The sequence below is a fragment of the Talpa europaea genome (assembly GCF_964194135.1).
Source record: "Talpa europaea genome assembly, chromosome: 12".
Taxonomy (NCBI): Eukaryota; Metazoa; Chordata; class Mammalia; order Eulipotyphla; family Talpidae; genus Talpa; species Talpa europaea.
In genome coordinates, this window is record NC_140079.1 from 60,446,845 (window position 1) to 60,469,308 (window position 22,464).

Sequence of the window (22,464 nt, forward strand, 5' to 3'; positions counted from 1 at the left end):
CATGTAGATTTCTCCCTGGCTGGCTGGGGATTGTGCTGCAGAGGCTGTGGATTGCTTCATAGTGCGGTGATTAACCCATTGCACCACCAGGGAGGTCCTACTATCTTATCTTATAATGATTTTCAACCAGGTAGGTGTTTTTAGCCCAATAATAATTTAGCCCAATAAATATTGATTTGTTTTGAGTAGATGTCTATATATTCTTTGGTCTCAGGTATTTTTTGGAATTAATGGAGTCGGAAGGACCCCCAGAGTTAGAGAATTCAGAAAAACCAGTATTTTTACCACAAGAGGAAGGAGAAGTTAATGAAGAAAATGAAGGAGACAAAGAAGCAGAGGATGTAAGCGCAGTTAATCCCCTCTTACAGCCTGCTCTCACAGGGGATGTGGAAGGTCTGCAGAAGATTTTGGATGATCCTGAGAACCCTCATCATGAACAAGCCATGCAGTTACTTTTGGAAGAAGACATCGTTGGGAGAAATTTATTGTATGCAGCTTGCATGGCTGGGCAAAGTGATGTGATTAGAGCTTTGGCAAAATATGGCGTGAATCTGAATGAAAAAACTGCCAGAGGTATTTTGTCTTTTTTCTCTTGTCAGTATTACTATCTAAAGATACTGTGTACTGTCTTTAAAGGTAGGTAAATTTGTTATGCCTACTTAGATTGCATATATTAAATATGCACACACATATATGTCAACATATGTGTGTGTACATGTTGATATAGAATGGTATAGTGGTTAAGAACGTAGACTTCACTATTCATTAGCTGTGTGACTTGGGAAAGTTACTTAATCTTTTTGTGTCTCTTTTTCTTCATCTGCCAATGCCTTCCTCTGCAGGCGTGACCAAGATACCTTGCTGCTAGCAATTGGCTGCCTTGTGCTCAGATCTTATCACCAGGCAGTACTGGATGTGTTCATCAGGGGAGACATCAGACCTAGGAGGCACCTTTAGACTTGCCAAAATATTGTCCATGTCAAAATTCAAATTCTTATTCTTCACAACCTCCCAATAGATATAAAAGCCCTTCCCAGACTTTTGACCTAGGAAGCTCTTGGACACCATCTATTTCAGCAATTCTAGGCTAACACCTTCAAACCACTCCTCAAAGGCTTTACCTAGATCTTCTGTTACGTGTTTTGCTACATCCATACCAACTTTACCGACTAGCATGGCAGCAGCTACAGGAGAGCCAAAGCTTGCGGTCAGGGTTTCCAGGTTCTTGGGTTTAACTCCTTTCTGGAGAATTCTGATGACTTCAGACATCACGGGTACAAGACACCTGTTGGTGTAGAAGCCCGGTCCATCCTTTACCACAATGGTGATCTTCCACTGCTTGAAACCAGCTGTTACAGGAGAACTGTAACTGGAAGTCCAGAGCTTGGGCTGCCTCTCACCACCACATGCCAATAAAGCAGAGACAGGAGTTAAATCTTTAAAGTGCACTTTACTCATACAGCTGGCAATCTGGAAGACCCTAAAGAAACAACATTTCATTTCCAGCTGTCTTTTTATAGTGAGTTAAACAAAACTGTTGTTCAGAAGTAAGCAGACCCTCAAGGCTTCCAGGAGCTCATGATGTCCAGCCCTGGCGCTCCTGTCACTCTCCTGGACATCTGCTCTCAAGTGCATCTCAGTGTTCTGACTCTGGTCTTCTGATAGTACTGGTTCGCAGCACTCCTCCAGATGTGTCCTTGGGCTGGAAAATCATCTCAGAGTAGACAGGCCATGCAATCAATGTGTATGGACAGATTTCTTACTTTACCATGAGTAGTAACTTTTCTAATCCTTTCCTCCCACCATCCCCTATCAGAACCAGTGTGTCCTTAGGAGTTTTGTCAATTATGGTAATCTCCAGCAGCTGTATCTTATCCAGAGGAGAGAAGTAGTATATGCCAGTTACCTTCTCAAGTCTTCTGCTGCCAGGAGCAATTACATTGATTGGGAGAGCAGATGTGTTATTGGCAAGGACATAATGATCTGGAATCGTGTCTATTTCAGTAAGCAATTTGTGCTTAAGATGAAGGTTCTCAAAAAGAGCTTCAGTTACCCTGTTGGCATTTTGAAAATCCTGGTAATCAAGCTGCCCAGTCAAGTTGCTGAAAATGGAGATCCTTTCAAATGATGTCAGCATTTTCTCCTTCACTTCATAGTTCAATGCTTAGACACTTGTTGCTGTCCATGGCCCAGTGGGGTAGGGTAGCATCATTAAATATAGTCTTTAGACCCTTATCCATGGAGACTTGGGCAATGCCCAAGGTACAGGATGAAGGCCTTTGGTCTGTTTTTGCACTGTTTCTTCCACCTTTTTGTAAATTTGTTGCCTGCCAAATGGAATACTCTGGTGTATGTAAATTTTTCTACCAACCCTTCTCTCTTTTATCAGCTAATCTTTTTTTTTTTTTTGTGGGACCCTCTCCGGTGGCCAGGAACGAACCAGCGCTGCAGAGACTGCGGGCAGCCTCACAGCCCACGCTTAACTGCCCATCAGGGAAGGTCCTTATCAGCTAATCTTTTGGTAAAAGTAGTTGCCACTTCTTGTAGGTATGCAATGGCCCATTTATCTGCAGGTTTTAATCTTGGTTCCAGGGATCCATCATTTTGTGGACTAATCCCATTTTCTTTGCTCCGTTTACAAGCAGCAGGCAAGCCCACTATATTGGGCAGCCTTTGTGTGCCTCCTGCTCCTGGTAAGACTGCCAGCAAGACTTTAGGAGTACCCAATACTGTTTTTCTATCTTTTGTTGTTATTCTGTATTGGCCTGAAATGGCAAGTTCAAGTCCTCCTCCCAAGCAGGATCCACCACTGGCAGCCACAGAGGCTTTCTGGACTTTTCAAATTTTTCAGATATCCTCTATTCTTCCTCTGATATTTGTGTTACTTTTTGAGTGGTCTTGCAGGTTAACATGTTGATATCAACACCTGCAAGAAAGCAGCCTACCTTTGATAAGGACAGCATTGCTGATTTGATCCTTAGCCCAGATTTCATCTGTACATCTACAAATTCTGACTTTATTCATTCATTACTTCTGCTTAGTTATTGCGTCTATGAACTCTGACCAAACATGCTGGCTTTACTCAATGCATTTACCTTTGAATTGGGTGAGTTAAGTTGAATAACTGCTGCATCCCCTTCGACTCCACAGGTAATATGGGCTCTGGTTGGCAAAGTAGAGAACCCTTGTAAAGTTGTGGCAAATGTAACCTGGGCAGTGAAGCATCCTGGAAGCAGTGAAGTGGCTGAGGCTGCTTATTACCTGAGAAGCCACCATCTTGAGGAGGAGGACAAAAGTGGTCTGGTCATCTTATTTATATCCATTAACTTGGCAATTATTACGCATTGTAAAATAATGAATTACATGGAAGTTTAATAGTTGATTTCTTGATTGGTTGGTATGATTCTGTACATAATAGTTTTTTCACTTGAGAAACTAGATCAAATCAGGTTTTTGAGAACATTTCAATTCTGTCTTCATAAATCTTAATTATACCATCAGTAACTACTTCATAGGATTATTGTGAGAATTAAATGACTTGATACTTATGAAGCACATAGAATAGAATAGTGCCTGTGTGCCGGAAAAGATTCTTTTTCTTCTTTTCTGATTTTTGCTTTACTATGAAGCTGCTCAATTGAGTCTCTCTGTATTTAATCACCAGTAACCTTCCACAAGGAGGTTTTTTTTTTTTTTTTTTAATTCACTTAGAATCAACCTTAGGTCTTCCCAGTTTCAGTTATGAGTCCTGTCTTCTGATGGGATTCCCAGCACATAGCCGTATCTTCCTTTTGGGATCATTGCCAGTCTTATGAGGAAAGCTTAGAAAAATTCCCTTCTTGTCTGCCTGCTTTTGAGATCATCTTTAAATGTTTTCCTTTTTCTGTGGTGGTGATGGGGTTAATATACTACAAAGATCTGTGTGTCTCTCTCTAGAAGACAAACCATCTCCAGCAAAGGGGAAAAAACAGATAAAGGTTGCAAATTACTTGATAAAAACCTTTTTCTGTTTAGGAAACTTATTTTCTTGTTTTTAGGCTTTGTGTTAAAAAAGAGAAAAGTACTTCTTTCGTGTCTCGCATAAATTAAGAGCATTGTGATTAGATATTAACAGTGGCCTGTGATTTCAGCCTTAAGAGCAATATGGGGAGCTGGAACATCTCATTTGGAATGGCCTCCTGGTCTATAGATGTGTCCCTTTTCCCCAGCAAATCAGGGGCTCTGGACAATGTGACTGATTAAAGACTTCCATCTTCAGGCAGAAGGCAGGAATAATGAGGGTGCTATCTGGGCATTTCTCAGCAACCCCCTGCCCCCAGCCCACTTTGTAAGCCATAAAGGGCACAATAAAATTCTTGGGCCAGTCTGTATCTCTGTATTTTGAAATTTCTCTCTGTGATATTACCAGGAAAATAATTGGGGGAAAAAAAAAAGAGGAAAAGCTTGGGCCAAAGAGGGAGGTAATTCCAATTTTGGCTGATCCTGGAATAGTTTACTTCTTATTCCTTTTGATTCCTTATTCACCTTTTATTATCCCTTCTGGTTGTGAGATCCACAAGAAATATAGTTCAAAGCTTAGTTGAAGATAGGCTCGGGACTGTGGGAATGTGGCAAATAGGGAGCCAAAGAGAGGTTTCTGAAAGTAGAGAAATCACTATTGTACTGTTTTCCCAGAGGTAAACATTCGGGTTCCATTTCCTGCTCCTTATAAACCCTTTATTTGGCACCAGACCTGAGCCTGAGCCTTGCTTTGGCTGCTTATTGCCAGTGTGGCCTTAGGCAAGATTTAGTCTCTGAATTTAACTATCCTCTATCTCCTTTAACTGCCTAATAATATGTACTTCATAGGGTTATTGGAAATATTAAATGAAGTAGTAGCACATTAAGTGCCTGGTACTTATGCATTTAATACTTGTTAGTTCATTTTCTTGCTCAGCTATTACAGTAGTCCTGCATGCCTCTTTGACTGGTTAAGTGGGTCAGAAGCATATCCTAGTGGGTAGATTAAAACAATCAACTTTTACTTGATCTCTTTTAAACCAGTCTGAAAAAAAATTTTTAAAGATGCCTCCCATGTTTCTCACCTTTACAATTACACCTCATGCTAGTTCTCTCAGTAAGTGTAAGAAATAACTTTCTAATTTGATAGGCCATAATTTTAATTTAATTCAGGTGATGAATTTCAAAATGAAAGTTATATGCAATTTTAGTAAGTGCATATTAACCATAGTGCTAAAGTAATTTGTTTGATGAAAATTGCTTAAAGGTATGGTTCTAAGAGTGTTTCACAATAGATGACTGCCAGTGAGACAGTCCTTTTTCTGGGAAGAAGAGAACTCAGCATTGCCCCTGCCATTTACTGGCTATGTTCATTATTGGCTGTTTTGGGCAAGTTTCTTAACCTCTCTGGACCTCAGTTTCCTTATCTGTAAAATGGGAATTATAGTAGTTCTGATTCATAGGGTTTTTATGAACTAAATGAGGTCACTATATGTACAGCTCTTAGAACAGCGTGTGGCCCAATTAATTGTTCAATACTTGATCGCCATTATAAAATAGCCTAAAACTATGTAGTCTGCCTTACCTGACAACTTCATTCTACTTGTTAGGTTATACACTCTTACACTGTGCTGCAGCCTGGGGTCGTTTGGAAACTTTGAAAGCACTAGTAGAATTGGATGTTGATATAGAAGCTTTAAATTTCCGAGAAGAAAGAGCTCGAGATGTTGCTGCTCGGTATTCTCAGACTGAATGTGTTGAATTCCTGGATTGGGCAGGTAAGGAAGCTCACAGGATATTAGCAAACTGATTGATGTGATGGACTTTCCTCTCAACAGTTATAGGCTATATGTCTTTATAACCACTATTATGTTGCTTTTGAAAATTTATGAAATCTACCTTTTTTTTTCCTTGTGATTTTGTTACTGGCATAAGACATTGTACTTAATAGAAAGTACTTAATATCAGAAACTGATTTACCAACTTTTGACCATTTTGCCAATAATTTTCTATAAGAATGTATGTATATTGTTCAAACTGTCTTCTGAGAGACCTCGGCAGGTGGACCATTCCTTCAGTGTTTAAAGAAATAGTATATTTGAGTAATATGTTTGATTTCCAAGGTAGAAACAGTTGTAATAATTCAACTTTGCCTGGCAAATCATTTTTATCTATGGTGTTAGAATAGTAATTACTTTATACCATAAGGGGTACTACTGGGATATGGTGTTCTTTCAATCTGGTTACCTGGTGTGCTCAGGTAAAATTGTGAAAATTCGTTGAGCTTTACATTTATAATTTTTGCACATTTCTGTATATATGTTATGCTTCAGAGGGCAAAAAAATTGATGCTACTGTTGAATTTTACTGATATTGTACTTACATAAACTCTATAGCCCTGTAGAATATAGCTTAAAAGAGATTTCAGGAAGATACACTTGTAACTACACATGTGTACAGACATTATTTAAAAACTAGTGTTTATGACGTTCACAGCATTCATTTTACAATATTATCTGCATTTGTTTTTAGCAAGCATTTATTGAATGTCCACTATGAATATAGCTGTGTTGTAGGGACAATTGGTTGTTCCTGCCATCTGGACCTTGGTTAAGTGGGGGATGATAAGCTACACACAAATATAGGCTTAAATTATTATGTCAGAATATGCATGATTAAGGGTTGATGTGGCAGAACAAGAGGTCACAGAACATAATGTCAGAGAAGCTGCAATTGGGCTGGGTATTGGAGAATGAGTGGGGTTTGAAAACACAATAGAAGGAGGAAGGGTGTGGGCAAAAATCCTGGAGCTGGGAGTGAAAGTGGCATGTTGGGGGGCAGGGATGAGAGCATCTGACTGGAACAATGAGTCAGATTGCACAAATAGGCTATAGCAGAAGGGGAATAATGAGAGAGTAAGTACACAGGTTCTTGCAGTGGGTTGCTTGAGTGTAAATACTGGTATTTCCACTTGAAACCCATGTGACTTTGGATAAGGTACTTAAATTCTTTTTTTTTAAATTAAAGTAACACTGATTTATAAAATTATATAAGTTTCATATATATATGTATATAGACCTATCTAGATATATATTTTATATTAGGTACTTAAATTAAAAAGTTTTACTTAAATTTTTTGTATTTAAGTTTCATTTTCTAGAAGAGGGGCCAGTAGTAGTTCCCACTTTGGGGGGCAGGGTGGTGAGGTTGTGAGAATTAAATGAGATAATGTAAAGCATTTAGCTCATACCTGGCTTGTGGTCAGCACTTCAGTCATGCTGCTACTGTCATTGCAGTCAGAGTGTGACTTCAAATGCCAGGCTAAAGTATTTTCATTTCAGTTCTGTAGCCACTGAAAGGTTTTATGTAGAGGAGGAAGAGGATTAAGGCAATGTTTTAAGATTTGTGTGGTAGCAATAAAGAGCTTGCTTATCAGTAAAATGAGAAAGGAACTGGGAGAATTAATAGAAATAAGGAAATTGAAGGTAGGTAGCACATTTGGGAAGCAAAAAAAAATACTTCAGGAAGAAAAATCTATGCTTTGTAGATTATAGGTAATTGTCCATTTGTACTAAATGTTTTCTGGAGGCAGTGTTTCTTTCAATACCTTCAATTTTCTGATTATAAGCAAAAGGAAAACAGCAAAGAATTGAACTTAAAGACATGAATTTAAAATCTACTTTAAAGGGTGACCCATGCGACTTAAAAACCACATCCAGGGACAAATTTTGCTGTAACTTTTCTGAAAGAAACAGTTTAGGGATCATAGGTGGTGAGTTTCATTGGTTTCCTTCTCTGTAAAACCTATCTGTTTAGGCCCTTACATTCCTAGAGGAATTACACCCAGCATTTTCTAATGATGAAGATAAGACTCTAAAAAGCAGATAAGTATTTTGTTTCCAGATCAATGATGTAATTATAAGGATTGGAGCTTCTTGTTGATGTTGTGTGTGGAATGTCAGAAAAACAAACTACTCAACATCAAATGTGATTGTAAAGTAACCAACCCATTCCGGGCAGGTTTGTGAACGGTTCTAGCAGCCACATGCTCTTCGCTGTTGTTTGTAGTCGCCATTCTCCTCTGTATACTCCACTCCTCCACCCTCCACACCGCACTCTGCTGCACCACCCTTATAAATCAGTCTCTTAGCTCAGGTGTACCCACCTACGTATGCCCACACCCTACTCCAGGTGCCCGCCATTAGGCATGCACTTAGGACTGCAGGGTTCCGTCATCCATCCTAATGGCGGGAGGGCAGAAAAGCCTGATACCCTTTACCTTACCCTACAGTGACCTTTGTTTAATTCAGATTTACTAAGGCTATACATCACATCCACTCTTCCTAGTGATTGAATCTCTTGGAGAGATTTATACATGGAGGTCTCCCTACCCCAAAGAGGTGCTTGCATACTGCTGAAAATTCTACAATGAGATATTAATTTTGGGGGGTTACAGAGGCTTGGAGAATTTTAAAAAAGTTTTCAAGAGTTCTCAATTAAAAGAAGTGTGTGTGCATGTGTGTGATCGACAGTTCAGAACTATGAGGACTAGAACAAACATTTATGGAAATGTGGGAGTAGGGCTGTGCTAAGGAGGTGTGAAGGAAGGAGACGACCCTGGGAAATGGAATCATAAATTTTTAATAATCCACAGTAATGTAAGGTAGGCACCTTCTTTACCTTCGCTGTTGTAAGGACTGCTTTTTAAGTGTTTTTCCCTCTTTTATACTGATGGGAGGTTTTATTATAGATCTGGCCTTTTTTTTTTTTTTTAATTTTTCAACTTAATAGTCCCAGTTTATAACTAGCCTCCCAGTTTTTGTTAGGAAAATATAGTAACCATACTTTAAAAAAAAAAGAGATGGTTGATAAACAAAAATTGACTCAGTTTACAAAATTGAAATGTCTTATCAACAGAAGTCTGAAATTTCAAAAATATTGATGCTTCTTTATTATATTAAAATGGAAACATTTGTACTTAAAAAATTAATTTAACTGCCCAGCTACAAAGGAATGGATTCAGATGCAGTGTATATACATGACAGAATACTATTTAGGTATAAAATAGATAACTCTTGAAATTTGGGATAACATAGATGAAACTGAAGGGGATTATGCTAAGTGAAATAAGTCAGGAGAAAGACAAATACAAATGATTTCATTCATATGTAGAATATAGAAAACAAAACAAAGGAACTGACAAAACTAAACCAAATCAAACTCTAGAAATACGACTGCAGTCTAGTGGAGGGTGAAGAGATGATGTGGGGGGGGGAACAAAATGGAAGGGGGCCCAGTGATCTAGGGTAAATGACTGAATGCTTTGGTAGCTGAGGAGGTATGAACTTATTCCCCTAAATCATACACCAAATTGTAAAATAATAAATAATTTATTTCTTAATGTTTCCATATTATTTTAGCAATCTGAGATGGGAAACTAAAGTCTCCTTATAGCTATATAATTTGCATAGGAAAATAAGAAAAAGAGAAAAATATTATTTAAATCACAGATTTATTGACACATTAAGTCATAATTCTGTTCTACAAATTGGTTAATCTAATACTTTAAAAATACTTAAACATGAAGCAGTGATAGTATATAACCTTTCCCCAGTATTTAATAAGTATGGATGCCTTTCTAGCTGAATGGAAATAATTTTTCAACCCAGAATTCTTTGGAAAGTTTCAATAAAGAACGTGGCAAAAAATTACAAAGGCCTCCAAAGGACCATTTTTATCCTTACTTCAGTTCTCTCAGTAGATTTCTTTTGTCCGATAGATTTTTCAGTCCATGTTGGACTGAGCTATGTTTACATGTGAGGTCTGTTATCTTCTGGCTCCTCCTCTTCCTTAACTCTTCGTCCTCTTAATTTGTGATGCTTGGCTTTCTTAGCTGGAGGATTCTGGGACATTTGGTTCAGGTACTTGGTCATCATTGATGTTGTGGCCACTAATTTACAGAGTATTTGGTCAATATCATAAGCAGGCTGGCTTTCTGGAGCATTACCAGATACCTCTACGGCGGCTTGTTTTTTAAGCTAAAAGGAGGAAAACAAATGGGGTTACAGGTTTTTTTTTTCTTGCCATAGCTCAAATGAAATTTGTTTCGTGATATATATATATCAAGTGCCACATAGTGGTCCTTATTTTTAGTCTAGGTGTGTATTAGTTGTTCACATAACCATTAAATCATCTAAAAATGCATTTCTTAGACCATACCCCTGTCATTAACTGACACACAAATTTATACTTAAATTTCAAACACTACACATTACTTACTCTACCAAAGTTTACTAAAGAAGAAAGATAATGGTATAGAAGCAATGCTCTTTCCAGCCGCCCTGGTGGCCAGCCTAGGGTTTAAGTCTCTAAGCTATCACCACTATGATCTGAGTTCAATCCCCGGCCAGGGACCTAACCCACTTGGCACAGCAGACCTCTCCAGTTTTGCCCGCTGCTCCCCTCAGCAGTGTATTTAAGTAGATCTGCCTGTTCTGCTCCCCACTCTGTTTCTGATGAACCCTCTCACCTCCCCTGCCCCCCACCTCTGGCCCACATCCTAGTTCTTTCTTTTTTTTTTTTTAAGATTTATTTATACATATAAAAACTTGGATACAGGCCTGAGGTGTGTGGGGGTGAGAGGATTCACCAGACACACCGTGGGAAACAGAACAGGCAGATTGACTGAAATACACTGCTGAAGGGAGCAGCGGGCGAGACAGGAGAGGTCTGCTGTACCATGCTGTACCAGGTCCCTGGCCTGGGATTGAACTCCTGTTCCAGTGGCTGCGATAGCTTCCTAGTGCTGCATCTTAACCCCTTGCACCACCAGGGAAGCCCGCCAGTTCTTCTACAAAAGAAAAAAAAAAAATGCTCTTTTGTATATGCGCCCATATAAGATTTTAGTGATCAATATTGTCAAGAAATATTTAAGTGATTTTTATGGTCAGCACATTCTGCTAGGAAAAATTCTTTGAAAATTAGCAAAACATTTTCCTTTATATATAATTTTCTTCAGTGTATAATGCAATAAAATCATAGTCCTTTTATAAATACCCAGTTGTGAAGGTCAATGAGATTGTTCTTGTTAATGAGCTTTTAAGATTGCCTCAAAAATATGGCGTCATCTATTGGCAAGGTGGGCAATTAGTTCAATACTGCAATTTTCTAGAAAGTTATCCTAGGAAATTAATTTAAAATCCATTAAAAAATAATACATGCCAAATTCTGTATACTTAACTTTCCTAGATAGAGCTTGAAGGGATCTAAGAAATCTCTTACTCCAGATCCTTCATTTTATGAAGTGGCTGAGCAAGATCAAGTGACTTACCTACCAGCCCAGACAGTCGACGTCATTTCCTATATATTCTACACATAGCTTACTACTTTCTCAGTGTGTTCTGTGGACTAACATAGAGGGATTGGACTGTATTATTTGTAAGGCCCTTATAATTCAATACATATTTGTTGAGCACCTCCTATGTGTAAGATACCATGGTAGTTGAGGGAATAGTGGGGAGAGTGGTGAGGGTGGGGAGAAAAGGTACAAAGAGGATTAAGACATAGTACTTTCCCTCAAAAAACCTGATAATATTGTGTTTAAAACCCTTTAGCTATTACTATTTGTATCACCAATTCACCTTTTTTTGGTGTTTCTTCCATTTCATCCACAGGTAATGTGCAGATAAAACAGACAGGATTAAAAAGAGAGCTTGTACTAAAATATAAATGATATTTAAACAACTGTGAAATATATCCATATTAGCAAAATTGCAGCATAGTTTGTCCAGAGGGTAAGGTAGACAGTGAGATGGAGAAGGCTTAACTTTCAGATAATGCATTTCTTCTGGAAAAATCTCCCATCCAACCTTCGTCCAGATAGTTCCATCACAGATGCAGAAGCTCTCCCTGAAGAAGCACATAAACAATAGAGAAAAAATCAGGGATATTCCTTGAATGGACATCTTTCTTTCTCCATTAGAAAAAAAAAATCTATAACCAAAAAATTTGTTAGAGACAGGGTAGAAGTGCCCTGAAGTATTTAACATACTCTAACTAGTGATCGAGATATAGCCGGTAAAACACATACTGATGGTCACTGTGATATCATCAGTCATAGTGATTCAGGGATAAATTCAGTGACATCATAAAGAACTATAGTAGAAAGTTGTCACCTTGCCAATCACCTTGGATTTCTTAGGAATTCTCTTCCTTCCTTGTCTGAATTATCTGTACTTCTTCAATTTCTGAAAGATAAAGATTTACTCATATTTTGCTAGCTAATAAATTCAAATTGTAATCATATTAATAGGATTTAAATAGGAAACAATTTACTTATATCCCTTCCAACCCTTCTGAAGTATGGAAGTTTTATGTTTATTTAAAAAGTAACTCCAGTTATACTATTTCATATAACCTAGCCCCTGCTTCCCCGCCCCCCCCCCTCACTTGCACTCTGAAACATCCTTCCCTTCAAATGTCAAACACATATTGAGTGCCTTCCTCTTCTAACTTCTGTGGCTTTGGTGCCAATGTGGTACGGTAGGTAGTAGGTGAGGATGGGGAACTTGGCATGGTGCGTGACGAAAAATGAGATGGTGAGGAGTCATTGTATATGATGGAGAGATGAGACATAGATCCTGCCTCTGAGGAGCTGATGATCTAAAGGTAGAAGCAAAAAACAAGAATAAAAATTGAAAGCTACACTAAAATAAAAGCTAAATCAAATTATACTTATGTAACAGTTGATAGAGCAATCAATTCTACCTAGGGAAACTAGGAGTTTCATGGAAGAATATTTGAGTAAGCTCTGATGAGTGATCAGGCTTTTGGCGAGTGTCAATGGAGAGGGCACCTGAGGTTGAAGAAACTGTAGGAAATTCTGTGTAAATATTCATGCAACAAATATTTATTGAACACCTCTTATGTAGTAAATATTGTACTAAGAGCTGAACATATATACAAAATGAGGTACAAAACAGAATATTTATGTTTATGGAGTTCATTTTCTAGTAGGGAGATACAAAAAATAATATCTGTCTAAATCTATGTAGCTATATTATGCCATGGAGAAAAAATAGAGTGGTAGGTAGTTATTAAGTTGGTAGCAAGTGTGCTACTTGTAGAAGGCAGTTAAGAAAGGCCTATCTGATAAGGTGATGCTTGAGCATAGAACTGTGAAACTGGTTGACATCTGAGGGTGGGGGGAACAGGAAGTACATAATGGATAGAGTGGTTGAATATTGGAAGGGATAAAACTGGAATGTTAGTTTATGTTTTTTTTTTTTTAAGATTTATTTTTTAAGATTTATTTATTTTTATATGAGAGCTGGGGTACAGGCCAGAGGCACGGGAGGGTGAGAGGATTCATCAGAAACAGAGTGGGGAGAAGAACAGGCAGACAACAGAAATGCACTGTTGAGGGGAACAGCTGGCGCTACAGGAGAGGTCTGCGACACCATGTGGGATTCTCACCGGCTGGAATCGAACCCGCACTGCCGAGGCTGCCGTCAGCTTTATAGCACGGTGCTCAACATGCTGCACCACTGGGGAGGCCCCCATTAGTTTATATTTAGATGGATCTTGAAGACCCTGTATTTTATTCCATGGTCAACAGGGAGTCATGATACAATAATAAACTCATTGAGTGTTCTTCTGTGTGCCAGGCACACAGTACCTTTGCTAAATATGCTAAGATATTTGTACACATTATATTACATTTTACTTAATCCTTGAAAAAACACTACCAGAACTCTATGCTACTTTCATTTTATAGATGGAGAAACTTAGGTTAGAAGGATTAAGACATTGCTGTGATCTGAATATTTGTGACCTTCCAAATTCATATGTTGAAATCCAACTGCTTAATAGATTTTTTTTGAGGTACATGAAGTTTGAACCCTCATGAATGGGATTAGTGTTTTTATAAATGAAGACCCATAAGGCTCCCAAGCCCCTTCTACCATAGAAGGATACAGTGGGACCTGCTAATGTTATAGGGCAAAGGAATATCACAGATATGATTAAATTTAGGATCTTGAAATTTTGTGATAATTGATGTGGACCCTAAATAAATCACATGTCCTTATAAGAGATAAGCAGAGGGATTTTTTTTTTTAAAGATTTGTTTTTATTTATTTATTTATACAAGCACTGGGTACAGTCAGAAGCGCGGGAGGGTGAGAGAATTCACCAGAGCCAGAGCGGGGAGCAGAACAGGCAGAAGGACTGAAGTACACTGCTGAGGGGAGCAGAAGGCGGCAGGAGAGGTCTGCGCGCCATGCGGGACCCTCCTCCAGTGGCCGGGGAGCAGCCGGGGATTGAACCGGCGCTGCAGAGGCTGCGGGCAGCTTCGCAACTCAGCGCTCAACCGCTGTGCCACCGGGGAGGCCCAAGCAGAGGGATATTTGATGCAGAAGAAAAGAAGGTGTATTGATACTGGAAGCAGAGGATTGGGTTGATGGTGCTGGGAAGGCTATAAGGTGCTGGGAAGGCTATAAGCTGAGGAATATAGACAGTCAAGGAACTGGTTTTCCTTTAGAGACTCCAAAAGGAATCAACCCTGCCAATGCCTGAGTTTAGTTCAGTGAAACCAACTTTGGACTATAACTGCAAAAGAATACATTAGTGGTGTTTTAAGTCATGAAGTTTATCGTAATTTGTTATAGCAGTTGTAGGAAACTAGCACAAATTTTGAAATCTGAAAGCAAAGCGTGACTGTAACAATTACCTAAAAATGTGTAAGTGGCTTTGGGATTGGATAATGTATAAATGGGAGAATTTTGAGGTGCATGATAGGTAAAGCCTAGATTGCCTTGAGGACTGTTGATAGAAGTGCCAACATTAAAGATAGTGCTGTGAGGGGTTAGAAGGAAATGAGGAGCATGGTAGCAAAAGACTACATGGTGTTAAAGTGCACTTAAATCATCATAAACAGAATGTTGGCAGAAATCAGAACCATAAAGGTACTTCTGGTGAGGGCTCAGAGGAAATGAGGGACATTATTCAAAAGTGGAGCAAAGGTGATCTTGTTACATGGTGGCAGAAAGCTTAGTTGAATTTGTATTCCCTTCTATGGAAAGGAGAGCTTGTAGATGATGAACTTGAACTTTTAATTGGAGAGATTTCCAAGCAATATGCTGAAGGCATGACCTGTTTTCTTATTGTTGCTTACAGTAAGATGTGAGAGAAGAGAGACGAATTGAGGAAACTATTATGGAAAAGTAAGGAGTTGATGATCTGGGAAATTCTCAGCCTATTCAGGTCATAAAAGTGCTAACATTAGGAGAGTCACTGTCAGGCAATTGTGCTCTGGAGAGAAATTCAGGATGTACTAGGACAGTGTTTTTGCTAGTACTGAAGAGATTAATCATGTTACTCAAGGATCCCTTCTGCCATCTCAGCACAAGTCAGGAGTAGAAATGAGATATCCAAAAAAGTGGAGGACCTTCTTGTCTAATGGAATGAATCTTTGTCACATGAAGAGAGACTTACAAGATTTTTGAAAATGTTACATTAGTAGAAACATTGCTAGTTTTGATAAAGGGCCAGAGAGAGGACAACATGGAAAAAATGGCTGCCAGACACCAACAGTTCATGAAAAATGAAGGATGACTTAGGCTGAAGCTGCATCCTGAGGCCTATAGCCTTGCCCTGCAGGGGATTATTCCCAGGTCATGACACCTAAGAGAATTTGCCTCGTGGGATTTCAAAATTACTTTGGACTGGTGACATCTTTTTTCCTTCCATTTTCTCCGTTTTTGAAGGACATTGTCTACAACTTATACTGTGTTTGTCCCATGACTATTTTGACAGTAGAGAACTTGGCTCCTTGTCTACAGATGGAGAGGAATTTTACTGCAGGATGGGTGGGTCATACTAAAGACTCACCCATACCTTGTTTAGATTATTTAAATGACAAAATTTGAGGCTTTTGAACTGATGATATTTTAGATGATCACTTGCACATGAGTGGCAATGGGTTGAAACTTTGGATATTAAGATGGTGCAAATATATTTTGCATGTGGGATTTTGGGAGGCCAGAGGGTAGACTGTGGCTGCCAAAGATATCTAAGTCCAAACCCCTGGACCCTGTGAACATTATCGGGCAGAGGTACTTTTCAGATCCTTAAGGACATAGAGATGGGGAGGTTATATTGTATTATCTAGGTGGGACCTGAACGTAACCACATGTGTTATTGAAAGTACGAAGCAAAAGGAGATTTGACACTGAAGATGAGAAGGTGATTTGAGGATGGAAGTTGAGCTTGGAGTGATGCACTTTGAAGATGGAGGAAGAAGCCACCAGCCAGAGAATACAGTTGGAAGGAAAAGAAATGGCTCTTTCCCTTAGAACACGGCTAACACCCTGACTTTAGCTCAGGGAAGCTGATTTCAGACTTCTGGCCTCTAGAACTTAAGGAGGGTGTAATTGTTTTTTCTTAAGTCACCAAAGTTATGACAGTTTGTTATAGTGGCCAGAGGAAACAATGCATCAACTTTTAACTTGGAACTATTCTACAATTTACAATGCTCAGTTTTTACATCTAGGAATATGGTAAGCCCTTCCATTTATTTAAGTCTTTTATTTATTTCAGAGTTTTGTAATTTTATTTAAATAGGTCTTGCAGATTTTGTGGTAACATTACTATGGGTGCTATAGTGAATGGAATTACTTTAAATAGTGTATTTTTTTTTAAAGAGGAAAGATATATTTGAATTCCTTTTTAAGAGTCAAGAAGGAAATGTTTAATTTTGTTGTTGTTTCTTTTTTCAGAATACATATTTTAATAGTGTGGTCTTTTTGGGATCAAGTGTCATGTTTTATATTTAATTGTTCTTCAAAAATTTTAGCACCATTTCTAGGAACACAGTGAGTACCCCAAATGTGGTACCAGTTGAGTTTTATCTTTCTTGAAATTCAGTAAAAACAACTGAAAAAACCTTCGACACACAATCTTTTTAAAGTTCTGGATATCTGGTAGCACATTACAAACTGTTGAACACAGTTTTTGGTCTTTGACTTGTGATTATGCATCTTACTGTCCTGTTCTTTCAGATGCGAGGCTGACTCTGAAAAAATATATTGCTAAGGTCTCTGCAGGTGTTACAGACACAGAAAAGGGACAAATGAAGCTCTTAAAGGAAGACAAGGTACTGCATTATGATTATTGCTTGTTCTGAAGTCTTCTGAGGTTTATGACATATCTTTAATGTCTGCACTAAAGCTCTAGTGGTAGGTGGTGTTCCTTTCTGCTTTCTTCTTTTCCTCCCTTCCTTCTTTTTTCCTTCCCGCCTTCCTCCCTATTGTAATAAACTACCAATAAGAGATAGACTGATAAAAATTAAATGAAATAATATTAGAGTGACATTGATGTACTAAGTATCACAGCCAACAAAATGAATGAATCTAGGAATGTAGTGTTGAGTGAAAAAAATCACCAAAGACTACATAGATTAAAAAAAACTCAAACAAAAAGCAATCTATATTTTAGGGATGCCTATATATATGGAGTAAAATTACTAAAAATTAAAAACAAAGGTATGTATACAGAGTGTGATTATCTCTTAGAGGCCGGCAGGGGGATGAAAATAGGGGATGGACACAAGTATCTTTGTAATACTGGTCATGTTCTGGCTCTTCTGTCGATTAATGGGTTCACTGATACTGGTTTCATTATTTTGCCTCAAAACTTAGCTGCACATCATATGTTTTAGCATATATATTATATTATATTATATTGCCTCAAAACTTGCCTGCCCATCATATATTTTAGCATATATTTTATATTTATTATATGTATATATGCTAAAATCATCTTAGTATCTATCTATTATCTATCTATCTATATACTAAAATTTCCTGGCAAAATAATGCTTTCTTAAGCTGGTTACTGTAAAAACCTATTTAATGCAATCTTTAAATATTTAGTTGTTTGAACTGAAAAATATTATACATGCCGTAATAATTAGAATAAAATTCAAATGTCGAAAGTAAACTTCATAGTTTTCCTTTTTCTATTTCCAGTCTTATTACTCTGTGCTTCTAATAACAAAGTCCCTTCAATTATATAAACATATATCTGTATACATATAGTTTTATAAGGAAGATTTTGTGTTTATACAAAAATGAGATCATACTATACACATTACTTTTTAATTTGCATTCTTCTTAATAATAATTTATTATGGACATCTTTCTAGACTTCAATGAATATACTCTACATATACATTCTGCATATTACTACTGCTTACAAGACATGCAATACATTTATTCATTTGTCTTTATTATTACAAACCACTTAATGGTAACCATCTTATATCAGGCACCAGCCATTTGCTGTGCGAACACTTCTCTATCTTAGGCCTCAGTGAAAATAAAGTATCAGGGTCCTCACCTAATACTGTAGGTTGGCCCAAGGCTTCATGACTAGGTTGTGAATTTTATTATTTTCACATTTCATTAATATTAGAGCTTCAGTGTCTAATATAGTAGCCACTGGACACATATGACTATTTGAATTAGTTAAAAGTGAATGAACTAAAAATTCATTTCCTCAGTCCACTTGCCACTTTTCTAGTACTCAGTAGCCATATGTGTCTGATGGTGACTGTATTGAACAATTCCCATATAGAACATGTCCATCATCACAGAAAGTTCTGTTGGAAAGTGCTAGTTTAGAGATCCTAGAGAGTTTTATTTTTTCGTAAATAATTGAAAAGTAAGTTCCTTCTTTCTGTCTCTAGAACACCATCCTCAATGCATGCCGTATAAAAAATGAGTGGTTAGAAACCCATTTGGAAGCGTCCATTAATGAGATTTTTGAACAGAAACAGCAATTGGAAGATATTGTGACTCCTATCTACACAAAAATGTCTGCACCACGTAAGTTTTGCATAAAAAGTGCTCTGAATATCAGAAAGATGAAGATTAGGTTTAATGCTGCTTTTTCCGGGGTTTCAACTTTTCCATGTCATTATCAACACTTATTATCGTCTCTCTCTTTTTAATGTTAGTCATCCTTTGGGTGTGACAAAGGCTTTACTTTTGAAGCCTAATGTATCTATTTTCCCTTTAGTTGATTGTGCTTTCAGAGTCATAGCTAGGAAACATTACCATTCCAAGGTCCTTAAGATTTACTTTTATGTCTTTTTGTTAAAAAAAAAAAAAAGCCTTTTCATAGTTTTATCTCTTACATTTACTTCTGTGATCCATTTTGAATTATTTTTCGTATATGATACCAGGTTGGCGAACAACTCAATTCTTTTGATTGTGGATTTACATACCTAAAGTTTTTTATTTATCAAAAGTTTTGTTAAAAGGTTAAGATACTTAATCTCATCCAGGTAGTATGGCAGAATATTTCTTGTCACATGTACCTTACATCTTTTTTTTTTTTTTGTGGGACCCTTGTCAGGGGCCGGGGAACGAACCGGCGCTGCAGAGGCTGCGGGCAGCTTCTTAGCCCAGCACTCAACCGCTGCGCTACCAGGGGAGGCCCATACCTTACATCTTTTTAGCATATATACAACACTTTCCTAGCCCCCTAACGGGAGAGAGATGCTTTAAATATATTTGTATTTAAGGTCTCCACATCCCAGTTCATAATTAAACATGAAAATTTAAAATGATAAACTAAATGTTGTGTATATTCTGAGAAACTTCAGTATAAAGAGAAAGTATCATGAAGAAAGAGGAATTGCCCGAAAGAGGATGGCTAGCCAGGGTGGGCTATGAAGGGAATTCTGGGATGAAAGCACAGTAGGGTGTGGAAAGGTTCAAATATGGGAAAGAGGGAAGTGGCCAGTATACATCTGCCTGACTGCAGTTGAGTCTCTGTTGAGGAACCTGAGAAAATATGGTTGAAAAGTTAAGTTGTGATTGTTTTATTAAAAATACTGAATTTTAAACTTAGAAGTTTGGGTTTTATTTTCTGGCAGTGGTTTCCATGAAAGGCTTTGGGATAGGAGAGAAATGGGATTATGTTGGGGAGAATAATCTGATTCTCCTGATAAAATAGCTTGGCAGAAGAGACTAGAGGGAGCGAGACCAGTATAGTCCATTGTCAAGATGACTAAAGCCTGAGTTTTTGGTTATAGAGCACGATTCCTACCTTCTCTCCCTGCTCCACCACTACTACTATTGGCCTAGCCAGAAACTCTCCTTCCTTCTCACACCTAAGGGAGGCTTGCCTCTGTCCCAAGGCCGTCTATACATCCCATCCAGAGTACCCTCCTGTATTCCAACTCCATAGGATAGAATTGTTAGATCTTGATGAAACCTCTGAAACCATCTCCTCATTTTATAATGAAGAAAGTGAAGACGAGAGATTAAGCAATTTACTAAAGTTACTCTATTCAATAGAAGAACTAGGACCAATAATTCTGATTGGGAAAATATGATCTCAGTTTTAAATATGAAAAAAAGGTTGTGGAAGAGTATTTGAATTGGTGTACCAACACCAAGTTTTAATTAATGACTAGTTTAGGCTGTTTTATTTCTTGCCCATTGTTTTAAAATATGCCTTTATTTTTGTTTTATATAACAAGAGAATTAAATGTAATTTAAAAATCTGCTTCCTTTCAGGTCAAGTGAAGAGTGCCAAATCTGTATCCTAAGCCATGGTCAGAAAAGAAGTCAAGATCATACCTTCTATTAACGTGTATTTTATTAAAATATTTTTCTTCTAGTATTTTTAAGAGCAAACCTATTTGTGTCAACTGAAGTTAAGAAAATAGACATTGGATTTTATAATAATGTTTAAATATGGAACTAAAACAACCAGTTTTGTTTTACTCTATTCACTGTGCTTATGTCCAGACTCTCTGACCTGACTTCTGCTCCCTCAAATGCATACCATGTGAGTTCTATGTGCTCCTTCCTTAGGGTACTTTGGGGTGAATCCCAAATCTGTCTGGAAGCTCTAAAATCTACTTAGAAGATCTAATAAAGTTTGCGTAACTGAGGCAGGAAATTGCCATTCAGTTGAGGGATTCTGTAAGAAAAGGCATATATCCAGAGGATGATTTGTTCTCCCTCTCTAAGATGGAGAGTGATGGAATGACATCCAGAGGCAGGAAATATTAAGAATGGTTTGGATGAGAGTTCTCTGCTTCTATAATGCTGTTTATGTCCAAATCAAAATTCACCTGTAAGGTGGTATATAGTTAGAAAACTTTCTTATTTCTTTGTCTTTAACTTCCTTCTATCTTTAAATTAAAAAAAAACAACTTTAGCTTTCCCCTATTCAGTCAGTTTGGCAATACAAATGGTGTCACTGGACCCTGTGTAATTTTTCTGTCTATTCTATTTTTTTGGATTTTGAATATAATTGTTAGTTTCTCATTAGTGATTTAGAATGTTGTTTGTTCTAATGTTACTTGTTACTAATTAAGCCCCCAAACCTTCTACTACCTGTAAATTCCTAGAAAAGTTTGATAGAAAAGGAAATGTAAAAAAAAAAAAAAAAAAGAAAGAAACAAAGCCCAAGAACATTGATTTGTTGTTGGTTGACTTGCTCTTCTTTGTCCCACCCTGAAAGATACTTTTCTGTTGTAGAGAGGAAGGAAAAGAAACAAGCAATCAGTATTTCCTTATTAGCTGATATTTTTCCACCCTTGGTTTTGAGATAACACTGTTTTACATCTGTTTCACAAATTTTAAAGTTTTGAGATTTTTTTGTGTGTGAGCAATTCAATTTCAGTTGCCTTAAGCAAAAGAACAACGCAATAATTCTTCCTCTTCTCACTGGTAGACCCAGTGGGTGTTAATGGAGTGGTACAAAGGAGACCCGTATTTCCTTCATTCTCTTAATATTGTATATAGTGAGAATTCCTTTATCTTTAAGCACTGCAATAATTTGGGAAAGGGCATGCACCATTTTTGTTGTTCCCACCTTAAAATTCCTGAGCCTTGATCTTGAATGTGAAACTACTTTCCAGGCATGTGGTCCTGCTAATGATTAGTTTCTGCTAATAGTCTACTTGGGTAAAAGATGTCAACTGCATGGAGATGGGAGGAAACTAGACTTTTGGTGATAAGAATAATGTTGTATATGCAGATATTGATACAGAAGTCTGTACACTTGAAACCTATATAATATTTAAAACCAATGTTACTTCAATAAAAAATATCACTACTATTTGCTATCACTATCATTTAATAAAAGAAAAATTTTTTTTAAAGAAAAGACATTTTTAACTCCTGAAAAGAAGGACAAATACAATTTCAGTAGAAGGCTCTACCCTTTAAGGTGAATAAATTAAGCTTTGTTATAGACTTTTTTATTTTTATCGTTTTGTCATGTAGCATGGAAATTTTGTTAGGAGTCACTACTATCCTCTGCAACTATGAGACTATTGGCCTTTGAGACTATTGCTCTATTCTAAGCTAAAGCAGCTTAGGTCAACACAATGGCACAAATTGTAAAGGTCTGACAATGCACCCCAAGGCTTGATCTAATATG

At 37.5% G+C, this 22,464-nt stretch overlaps 2 protein-coding genes and 1 pseudogene across 3 annotated transcripts; 1 reads left to right on the plus strand and 2 right to left on the minus strand.

Moving 5' to 3' along the window:
• Window positions 1–230: 230 nt before the first annotated feature.
• ANKRD45 (ankyrin repeat domain 45) lies at window positions 231–20,658 on the plus strand (the record flags this gene model as incomplete). The annotated part of the gene is given in 6 exon segments (XM_084250066.1): window positions 231–573; window positions 5,610–5,777; window positions 17,058–17,152; window positions 18,746–18,884; window positions 20,586–20,614; window positions 20,617–20,658. Coding segments are annotated over 6 exon segments (816 nt in total).
• On the minus strand, window positions 2,491–3,276 carry LOC311180575 (trifunctional enzyme subunit alpha, mitochondrial-like; annotated as a pseudogene). The gene is made up of 2 exons: window positions 3,065–3,276; window positions 2,491–3,010 (listed from the first exon to the last, which is right to left on the minus strand). The product of its transcript is annotated as a trifunctional enzyme subunit alpha, mitochondrial-like (transcript).
• Window positions 9,810–11,963, minus strand: TEX50 (testis expressed 50; the record flags this gene model as incomplete). The annotated part of the gene is made up of 2 exons (XM_084248497.1): window positions 9,810–10,037; window positions 11,640–11,963. 2 exons carry the CDS (start codon window positions 11,961–11,963, stop codon window positions 9,810–9,812), a joined length of 552 nt encoding a protein of 183 aa, XP_084104623.1.
• Window positions 20,659–22,464: the final 1,806 nt, after the last annotated feature.